This window comes from Triticum aestivum, chromosome 3A (genome assembly GCF_018294505.1).
Source record: "Triticum aestivum cultivar Chinese Spring chromosome 3A, IWGSC CS RefSeq v2.1, whole genome shotgun sequence".
Taxonomy (NCBI): domain Eukaryota; kingdom Viridiplantae; phylum Streptophyta; class Magnoliopsida; order Poales; family Poaceae; genus Triticum; species Triticum aestivum.
This window is the reverse complement of record NC_057800.1, coordinates 743,519,583-743,530,824: the sequence shown is the minus strand read 5'-3', so window position 1 is coordinate 743,530,824 and position 11,242 is coordinate 743,519,583. Positions and strand designations below refer to the sequence as shown.

Genomic DNA, 11,242 nt, shown 5'->3' with positions numbered 1-11,242 from the left:
TAGCTTTCGATCTGCTCTAGATGGCCAAGTGAATTGGCCTGCAGTGCGAAGCCGCCAAAGATGAAGATCTGTCCGGGGAGGAAGGTCTCACCCTGGACTGCATCACCATTTATGATCGTAGGAGCCATCGAGCTTGATGGCGACGGCACAGAGGAACTCTCAATGAAAGCACCAATGTCGGTGTCAAAACCGGCGGATCTCGGGTAGGGGGTCCCGAACTGTGCGTCTAGGCCGGATGGTAACAGGAGGCAAGGGACACGAAGTTTTACCCAGGTTCGGGCCCTCTCGATGGAGGTAAAACCCTACATCCTGCTTGATTAATATTGATGATATGGGTAGTACAAGAGTAGATCTACCACGAGATCAGAGAGGCTAAACCCTAGAAGCTAGCCTATGGTATGATTGTTGATGTGTATGTTGTCCTACAGACTAAAACCCTCCGGTTTATATAGACACCGGAGAGGGTTAGGGTTACATAGAGTCGGTTACAATGGTAGGAGATCTGAACATCCGTATCGCCAAGCTTGCCTTCCACGCCAAGGAAATTCCCTTCCAGACACGGGATAGAGTCTTCAATCTTGTATCTTCATAGTCCAGGAGTCCGGCTGAAGGTATAGTTCGGCTATCCGAACACCCCCTAATCCAGGACTCCCTGAGTTAGTTCATCCAAGTTGGAGATTCCAAGTTGCTTTTGGTTTGATTCGAAGTTTCTTTTGCAGGAAACCCCTGACACTATGGTGGAACCATTTTTCTGTGGTTCTTACACTGAATCTGAGCCGACATGCATGATGCATCATCAGAGGCCAAAGAAGATGGTGGCTTTTGAAGGTGCTTTTACTGGGAGGCGATTCCTGGGTTGTCCTGTGCAGCAGGTATTAAATCTTGAATGCTAACTTGTTTTGCTGGTGGAGATGTGTGATGTGTTTTGCTGCTGGAGATGTGTGGTGCAGCATGTGGTGCAGAGATGTGTGATGTAGTTTAGAACTGAAACTTGAAAGTGCCATACATATGGAAGCTATATGTGAAAGTAGATCTTTAGTTAACTGAATTCAATACATGACTGAACCTGAGAACACCTACATGCAGAGATCTTTAGTGTACTGTGAACTGAATGTATTAGTTAGGTGTTTACTGAATATAGCTGTTCACTGAAAAAGAATAGAGTTAAATGAATTTATATTTACTGCTTAATATAGCTGTTAACTGAATTTATCTCTGATGCCAAGTCAGGTGTTGTGTGCTTACTATGTAAGAATTATGTTTGCGTAATTCAGAGAGCATATTGATGTAGGTGTGAACTTTGGTTATCTGTACTTAGTTTGTTACTAAGTGATTTGTGCTTAATTATAAATAATTGCTTCTGTAGGATGTAGGTGTGAACTGTGGGGTTGTGGAGTGGGTGGATGGTCCTCGGCCAGAGATTCTACAAAGGTGCCTAACAAGGATTTGGGACATGTACCATGAGCAGAACTTGGGGAGGGTGAAGGACAAACAAGCCCATGAGAAAGAGGTGGCCAAGCTATAGAACGAAATTGATTTCCTGTCAAACAACTACAGCTAGTTGGTGGAAGATGTATCCAAGCTTTTTGACTATCAAGATAGCAAGATGTCTCATGACATGGACTATACCAGTCAGGCAATCAATGATCTAAATGCAAAGAAGAAACAACTTGAGGATCAAGCAAAGATTGAGATAAGTATGGAAAAGATTGAGATAAGTCAGGCAATCAATGATCTAAATGCAAAGAAGAAACAACTTGAGGATGAAGCTGGAGAGGATTAAGGCAATTATGAATGAGTGAAGTGCTTAGTGTGTGGGTTAAGTAATTAGTAGGCCTATATATATAGCTAGCCTTGGAATGTCATGCATGTTAGGTGTATATTTTGGGAAAGTTTCATGTGCTTTCAGAATGGTATGAGGGAGGAAGGTATTGTTATGGTTTAAGAACTAGTTGGTTTTATCTATGATGTAATGACTATTATGTTAAGACCTACTATGCTAAGTGAGTACTCATGCTAAGTTAAGTAAGTAAGAATGTTTTATCTATGATGAGGTTGCTTTACTCTGCATATATCATGTGTGCATATATCATATATAGCAAGTAGCTTAGATAGTGTGACAAATAACTTAACATGTGTAGCAAGTAGCAAGTAACAAGTAACATATATAGATAGTCTGACATAGATAGATAGTACTGCGATTCATAGTCTGACATAGAAAGCAACTACTAGTAGATAGTGTCTGACATAGAAAGCAACTAGTAGTAGATAGTGCCTGACATAGATAGCAACTATTAGTAGATATTGCCTGCCGAAACTGAACCTAGGAACTTACTGAACTTACGAAAGTTCAGGACTGACGAAACTGAATTTTTTTGCACTGAAGTAACCGAAGGCAGCACTTCACTCCTCCTTCTTCAGCATCTTCAGGCGCTGGGAGCGGCGCACTGCAGTCACGGCCGCCCTCTTCTTCTTGCCCGGCGCCGGCTCCACCACATCTTCCTCGCCGCCATCTTGTTCTTGCTTCACCACGATGCCGTCTGGGAGATCGACCTCCGGCAGCGCATCCATGTGGATTGGGAGGTTCCTATCCCCCTCCACGGCGTCGAGGACGGGAGCCAGCAGCTGCACTTCTGGCTCGTCGTCGGAGAGGACGACGACCTCATCCACCTCGTCGTCAGATGCGTCAGAGGACTCCTCCTCATCATATTCACTGGACTCGTCGTCAGAGAACTCGTCGTCTGAAGACTCGCCATCAGAGTCGTCAGAGGGCCCAAGGACCCATCTCCTAGTAGGCGTTGTTGATTGGGGCTGGGAGCGTGAGGACGGCGTTGGTGACGTGGTCCGTGGCGGCCGGCGGCGTGGTAGATGAGCGGTACATCCACCATCGGGCGCGCTGCCTGGGGTCGGGGGAGCGCTGCACCTCGTGCATCGCCCACAGCCGAAGGGACGGCGACGTGATGGTGCGGCCAGCAGGGAAGGCGCGCTGCTTTTCAGCAGCTGTCATCACCTTCACGAGGCCGCGGGCGTGGTTCCTAATCATCGCCAGACTGGGGAACCAGCGCGCGATCTTCCTGTACTGCGCGCGCATCTCCTGGTTGTTGCCGGTGAGAGCTTCGATGGCCAGCTGCTAGTCCATGGCGACGGCGGTGGCGGTGGTTGTCGGCGGCGATTTTGACAGGAGAGAGAGGGGGAAGCAGAGTGGGCGGTGCGAGCGGCGAGTGGGCGAGTGAGTAGAGAGTGTGGTGGGTGGACACGTAATAAAGTCGTAGAATCCGAAACGGCTGGGTTTACTCAACGCACGCTCACCACGATGGCGGCTGCAATGCACGCTGAACAGACGACGTGGTGGGCAACATATAATAAGTTTGGCCGATGCTAGTCAAACAAATCACTAGCACTAGCCCATTGGTATTGAACGCATGGTTACAACCAACTGGTCCTGGGTTTGAGCCCTAGGCCAAACATTTTTTTGTGCATATTTTTTTCTTCTAAAATGAATTTGGCAGTCACTTCTGAACTGTAGAAACGGCAAAGTAAAACAAAAAAACAAATTAAAACATGCACCTAAACTGCATAAATGGCAAAGTAAAACAAATAGAACAACACTAGCACTTAACCCATTGGTATTGGGCACAAATAAGTAGCAACCATACATTCAACATTGCACACAAGTTCACATGTCTGAATTTAAGCAGTCTAGTAGGAGAGCACAAACTTAGTACCATACAATCAAACTAAGTAGCAGAGCACAAACTTAGTAACAGAGTTTCAATGGTTTCCACTAGCACTAAAATATAGTGCAAACTTGCTAGGGGGTTTCCTCTTCCTCTTGCCTGCTAATATCCCTGGTTCTGCAGTGGATGCTCTTGGTGCATTGAATGTTCTTGTTGATGCTGATCCTCTTGGAGCTCTTGTTGATGCTGATCCTGTTGGAGGTGCTGGTGAAGACCTGGCTGCTCCTGCAGAAACAGTTGATGCTGAAGCTCTCTTATCTGCTGCTGTTTTTCTGTTCCTCACTGCTTTAGGAGGTGGAGCAGATGAGGCTGGCATCTGTGAAGTTTGGTGTTGATGTGGTGGTTCTGGAGGTGGGTGACTAGCACTAGAGGAACCCCTAAAAATTTCTCTATTCTCCTGCATGACAGAATTGAGATAGTTAGTACATAGAGCAGACCTAAAATAATTAAACAACTATTAACTAAACAAATAATGCAACATTTTTAAATGACCTGGTGTAAGTTTTTTCTCATCTGTAGACTTGGGTTTAGAGCTTTCCCACATTAAGTAAATCTATGGCCCTGTAGACCACAATTGCTGCATGTAATTGTTCCCATCCTGCTTGTGTTTTTTGGTGCAGGCACCTCAAACTGGCCCTTTCTCCTAGCTGTTTGTTTCTTCCCTGCTTTTTCTTTGAACACTGGTGGCTCAATATCCTGAGTATGGGTGTCAGGCCAGAATCCAGGACCAGGGACAGGGTACACTATGTCTTTGTATGCTTCAATATATAGTGGTTTTTTGAAAAATTCATGCACATAGTCCTCTGGGTGCATGGGAATCTTGCTCATTGCTGCTATTGCATGACTGCATGTCACACCTGTCATGTCCCACCTCCTGCAGTCACATGAGTTAGTAGCTAGGTTGACACAGTACTGATTTTCCTTACTAGACACTTGCCAAATGTCAGGACCAGCCTTATGTGCCTCACAAAATTTGGCATACTTTTATTCTCCTCTAGTTTCTCTGAATAGTTGGGTGTGATCATCCACCTGCTGTTCTCTGTTTTTTCCCTGGTCTTCTGCCTTTTGATCATCTGCTTAGTCCTTATTCCTTCAAACATAGTTCTAATTGGTTTGGCCCTAACATCAAGGATCATTTTGTTGAAAACCTCACTAAGGTTGTTCACAACAAGATCAGTTTTGCAATTGTAATCCATTGAAGACCTACACCAAGTCTCCTTTGGAATTTTTGTAAGCCACTTCCAGGCATCCTCACACTCTGCTTTAAGCTCTACCATTGCTAATTCATGGCCATGTTTGGTGAATGAGTAGCTAGCCTTATCTACTAGCTTTTTAGTTCTGCTCCTCTGAAACCAGCTGACTGAAAATTTGCATAGATGTGCCTGAGGCAGTATCTCTGAGGGGAATCAGGGAACACCTCATTTATAGCCTTAAGAAAACCCTGATTGTAAATTAATAACCATGGCCATGAACAAAAACAAATAAAGCCAGTAATAACTATATTTATCTGAACTACTGGCTAAGATAGGTTGCATACCTTTTGCCTGTCAGAAATAATGGTGTAGGTTCAAATTTGCTTCCACTTCCAATGCAACATCTTAGCTGGGTTAAGAACCATGTCCAACTTTCTGAATCTTCCTTATCAACCACACCAAAGGCTATGGGGTAGATGTTGTTGTTGCCATCTCTTCGTGTGGCTGCAAGAATTTGCTGTCCAGTGGTTAGCTTGATGAAGCAACCATCAAGCCCTGCATCCATACCCAAATTAGCTACCAAAAAATTACAACAAGATATTTTGAACAAAATGCAGTTATATATTTACCTATAAAGGGCCTGCAACCATTAAGAAATCCTTGCTTTGATGCATGCAAGCAGTAGAACATGTACTTAAATCTAGGAGTTGGGGCAGGGGTTTCTGGGTCCTCAAATGTTGTAACTACACACCTGCTACCAGGGTTTGTGTCAAGAACTGCTTGTAGGTAGTCCCTCAGTCTATAGTACTGCTCCTTCTGGTCACCTTGTACAACCTTAATAGCCTTCCTCCTTGCCCTATAGGCCACACTCTTTGATACATCAACTGAAAACTTGACTTTGCTGTTTTTAATAAGTGAATCCACCAGGTGCTCTAGGATCTTCTCTAAGAGAAGGCTCAACTGCTTTGGAAAGCCACTTAGTAGTAACCTTTGTGTTCTCTGCTGATGCTGGACAAGTGTGCTCCATGTTACACTTCTTAATGCAAAATGTTCTTTCATGAGCTATCCTGGAGGCACACATGTAAAATTCACATCCATGCTCTCTCTGTGAACATCAAACAATAATTCTTGTTGGAGTGTTCCTGTGGTAGTGAAAAGACCTCAAAGTCCTTATATGAAAATCTCTTAATGCTTCTCTGAACTGGTAAACAGAATCAAAACACAAGCTCTTGCACAAGAGTAAATGTGAATTGGGAATTGAAGGGTCAAAATATACCCTTTCCTTCATCTTTTTCTTACTACTCTTTGTCTTTGGCTTCTTCATGATGTATGGTAGTTCAACTTCATCTTCTTCTTCCTCATCACTTATGCCTGCATCACCAGCAAAACAAAACTCATCTGCTTCAGGAAACCAATCTTCAAAACGTTTTTTCTCTACCTCATTGTGACATCTGCTAGTTGGCCCAGGGTTCTTCACATGTTTCACAATAGCAGTACTTTGCAATGCTGTTTCCTCTTCAGAGGCACACTCTATTTCCATTTGTTGAACAGCTTCAGCACTCCCATCTGAATGAACTGAATCATCAGAACAAAATTCAGACACTTCAGTGTCTCCTTCAAAGTGGTTCAAAATTGCCTCTCTTTGAATCCTGCTCCTCTCAAGCTGAGCCTTTCTGTCATCTATCTCATTCTGAAGCTCAGATTGCTCCACAACCTTTTGCACACAGCAACTCTCTTGAGTGTTCATGTAATTCTGAATAGGCTGTGTACTTATTGCAGGTTCAACATCTCTCACAACCCTTATGTTCACAACATTGACATGATTAAAAAACTCCAACATTTCATGAACACTAGCTTCATTACCTAAATACTTTACTCTTTCAGATCCAATTTCCTCCTCCTTCACATAGTACATGTAATCACTCTGCCCATACCCTTCACTAGCAATGAGTGATTGTAGAGTAACAAAATATATATCCGACTCATATATACCCCTTTTCACAGGGTTTCTTCCTTCTAAATGAAACCATATCTCCTACTTGTCAGCAAAACTGCAGAAATAGGTGCTCATGAATTCAATTGAAAATGACAGAGCTACAAGTGCAATACAGTTTACTACACATGTCCAACAAGCTCTAACAAACACATCTTACTAATTTGCCAGATTGAAGCAGCTAACCTAGCAGATGATATTTCCATACCTGCAACCCATTGGCGATGACTGGGCGAGTTGTGCCTCCTGCTGCTGCAAGCCGGCCTGCGTCGAGAAGCTGGTGCTCCCCAACCAATTGTCGACTGAGCCCGCAGCGTCCAAACTTGTGCCACCGCCGCCAGCGTCGCCGCCGCCGCCACCACCACCCATATCGCCGACGCCCTCCTCTGGAACCACCGCCGCCATCGTCGTCGCTGCCGCCGCCACCTAGTTCAGAGAGAGGGAGAGGACGGAGAGAGTGCAGCGAGAGGGGAGAGGATCAGATCTTGACCCGCACCCGACCGACAGCCGTCGTTCCGACAGCGGACGGGCCGTTAACGGCCGTCAGCGCGCGCCGGCCGTCCGTTAGCCCGCGTGGCAACTGTTGGCGGGCCCAACCAGTTAGAATAGGGGTTAGCGCGGGCGAAGCGAGCGACTTTTGCCACGGATTAGAAAAAAATTGGTAGTTTTTCACACAAAAACGTAGAGTGGTAGTTTTCCGTCATGTTTACGACAAATGTGGTAGTTTTTGGTTAAATACTCATAATAAGGAGGTAGAGATAGAGTAAGTTCAAATCACATGTAACTTGTCTTGTACTTGAAAGTCTCTACCCCACCAATGTACACATAGATCGGCTTTTAGCCCCGCAAGCTCATGTAGAGTACCTGTCGTAAGTGTGAACTGATGAACAGAGTATTTAATCAAAAACTACCACAATTCACGGAACCGTGACGAAAAACTACCACTTTACGATTTTGTCCCGAAAACTACCACTTTTTTCCTAATCCGTGGCAAAAAACTACCAAGTCGCGAAATCGCTCGCTTAGCCCGTGCTAAGCACAAATCTGACCGCTTGGGCCCACCTGTCAGCATCAATCTTCTTCCTCCTCTCTCTCTCTCTCATTTCCACGAACACCTTAAGTGCACTCCGCCGCTCTGCCCCCGCCGGCCGGCGAGTCCCACCACCTGCGCTACCGCCCTCGTCGAGGAAGCCGTGCTCCCGCGCCTACATGCACGACTGGACCGAGTGCCCCTTCGCCCACTCGGGGGAGAACGCCCGCCGCCGCGACCCGCGCCGCGTCCCATACTCCTGCGTCCCCTGCCCGGACTTCCGCCGCGACCCGGCAGCATGCCGCAAGGGCGACGGCTGCGAGTAGGCGCACGGCGTCTTCGAGTCATGGCTCCACCCGGCGCAGTACCGCACCAGGCTCTGCAAGGACGAGGTCGGCTGCCCCCGCCGCATCTGCTTCTTCGCGCACGGCACCCGCCAGCTCCGTGCCGTCAACCCCTCCGCCGCCTCCATGGCCTCGCCATCCCCGAGCTCCTCGCCTTCGCCGCCGCGCTCCTCCTCCTCCTCCTCCAGGCCGGTGCTCACGGCGTCGCTCAGCTCGCGGGAGCTCGACTTGGACGCGGACAACCAGAAGCAGTAAGCGCGCAGGATGATGATGGCCAGGGCAGGTGGTGGGACTCGCCGGCCGGCGGGGGCAGAGCGGCGGAGTGCACTTAAGGTGTTCGTGGAAATGAGAGAGAGAGAGGAGGAAGAAGATTGATGCTGACAGGTGGGCCCAAGCGGTCAGATTTGTGCTTAGCACGGGCTAAGCGAGCGATTTCGCGACTTGGTAGTTTTTTGCCACGGATTAGGAAAAAAATGGTAGTTTTCGGGGCAAAATCGTAAAGTGGTAGTTTTTCGTCACGGTTCCGTGAATTGTGGTAGTTTTTGGTTAAATACTCTGATGAACACGTCTATATAACAGAGTAACAGTTAGTCTCCTATATTGTACATGTCTTGGGGCAATACAAGTCCGTGTCCTGTCCGTGCCCGTGTTCGTATGTGCTAGTCGTCTTGGTAATACTGTATATATGTAGCCTGAAGGTGCGTCCATGGCGTGGGAAAATAAAATAAAAGCAGAGCTCAACGAGTTGCACGCACACGTGATCCCTGGGAAGCCAAACCACATCGATCTATGGCCAGAGGTCGACGGCACCGGTGCGTCAGTCAGAACCAATCTATTGAGTCCTCGTGTACTTGCGCCTGTCTTGGTCCCTGCGTCTGCATCTGCCGTGGCCAAAACTATCAGTCTCCAGAGCAAGCACCAGCACCGTGGTGCGACCTGCCGCCAGACGTGCTCCGCGACATCTCCGGCCGCCCTCCTGCATCCCGGCGAAGCCACATGGACAGTCGTTGAGAGGACGATGGAATCCCTAGACAGTGGCAACTTTTGTGCGGCATATCACCGTGGAAAGATCTTGCTCACCACCGGGCCAAACCTCTGGCACGTCGTGATGCCGGATGATTACCACGGTGATGGAGATGTGGTGGTGCCAAGCCCGTGGATTCTCGCGGAGCGCAATGATTAGGGCATCTCCAGCCACGCCCCCAAGAAGACCCCCCAGGCGTTTTTTCGTCCGCCAGCGCCAAAAAATCGGTCTAGTCGCGCTTCCAAGAGCCCAGTTTTCGCCGGCTCGGGCCGAAATTGATGCCGGCGGACCCAACCGGAACCCGGTGCGCTGGGGGTCGCTCGGGGGCGCCGGGCGAACCGTTTTTGGCGCGAAGAGCCGTGGGCCCGCCGCGTCAGCGACTCTACTCTCTTCTCGCCCCTTCGTCGTCCTCATCGCCTCGTTTCCCGCGGCGAATCAATGCCAAAGCTGCCGCGCCGGTCAGCCTCCATTGATGCCTCACGGGCGGCGCGTCCCTCGGCCGCCACGCAATCACGCCACGCGTAACGCGCCGGCCAAGCCTACCACGCGGCGTCTCTGCCTATAAAAGCCGTCTGCAAGCGCGCCGGAGAGACTCACCCCGATCATCCACCGACGACGCGCTCATTTCCCCCCTTTCCTCTTCTCGCCGTCACCAGTTGAGAAAGCATGCCCGAGCGTTTCCCAGGCAACGGCGCGACGGCGAACGGATTCGGGCGCCATCATCTGCACGAGGACGAGGCTCGCCTCCTTTTTGAGGCCGAGTACCCGGTCCCGCCGGACATGCGGGTGCCCGGGGCGTGGAGGATCAGCGCCGGCGGCGTGCCGGTGCCCCCGATACCCACCGGCGCGGCGCGGCGTGCGGAGATCGCACGCATCCGCTCGTCTTTGCCGCGTGCGGCGAGGGAGGGGCCCCGGTACGTCCCTGACGGCCCAATCTGGGAGCCGTACTTCCGCCGCCGACACGACGAGCAGCTCGAGGCCACCAACGGCGTCGTGCCCTCCGGCAGGTTCAACGCCGCCGGCCGGCGTCGGTGGTGGGGCGTGCCCGGGCGCACGTTGGAGTCCGTCCTCGAGTACATCGAGGGCGGCAACACGCCGCGCCTCGAGTACCCCGCTCCCCCGTCCTTCTCACGCCGCCACGGAAGGAGCCGAAGCTCCTGGACGCTGAGGCGCATGGAGACCAGGGTGTCCTCCTCCTCGTTCGGCGGCTCTCCCTGCCTCCACCTCCGCCCCGTCAAGCCGGAGCCCCAGGACACGCCTGTCAGCGTGCGTACCCGCAGCTCCGGCGCCCTCGTCGAGCCCAAGGTGGAGTCCAGCCTCCCCCCGGAGTACGAGGAGATAGCCCAGCGCGGCTTCTCCGACGAGGACGCCATGCGGTGGTCGCGCGACGACTACGTGCGCGAGGAGATGGTCCGGCAGCGCCGGGCCCTGGAGGAGATCGCCGCCTGCAAACGTGGGCGCGAGGACGAGGACGGTGTCGTCGTCCAACCCGCCGCGCCAACCAGGGGAGGGATGCAGCAGGGACGGCGGAGGCGTAGGCGGGGGCGACGACGACGACGACGGCGGCGGTGACTACACGCGCTTCTACAGCCTCCTCGGCATGTAGAACCGCGTGGGCGGGCGGCGAGGGAGAAGGCGGGGTAGCCCGCGGTAGTTTTTTTTCTTTTTTTTGTAAAATATGTTTAAATTTGAACGAATTCGCCCGTGTTTGCGTTGTGTTTGCACCGAATTTAAACATTTTAGAAACCCGTGGGGGGCCGCGACTGGGGGGCATCACGCCCCCAGTGCGTGGTTTAGCGCCGGTGCATCCCCAGGAGGCGATTTTTTGCCCCTCCAGAGGGACCAACGGCTGAAGATGCCCTTACTTCTATGAATACAACTACCTCCTCGAGTCCCACGGCGAGCTTCTCTGGGCATCAGT

The 11,242-nt window shown here is 50.3% G+C and overlaps 1 protein-coding gene across 1 annotated transcript; it reads left to right on the top strand.

Annotated features, from left to right (window-relative positions):
• The first annotated feature begins 8,132 nt into the window (after positions 1-8,132).
• On the top strand, positions 8,133-8,565 carry LOC123057358 (zinc finger CCCH domain-containing protein 33-like). Its single transcript, XM_044480377.1, has 2 exons — positions 8,133-8,216; positions 8,280-8,565. The coding sequence occupies exons 1-2, from the start codon at positions 8,133-8,135 to the stop codon at positions 8,550-8,552; spliced, it is 357 nt and encodes a 118-aa protein (XP_044336312.1). The 3' UTR covers positions 8,553-8,565.
• The last annotated feature ends 2,677 nt before the right edge of the window (positions 8,566-11,242 follow it).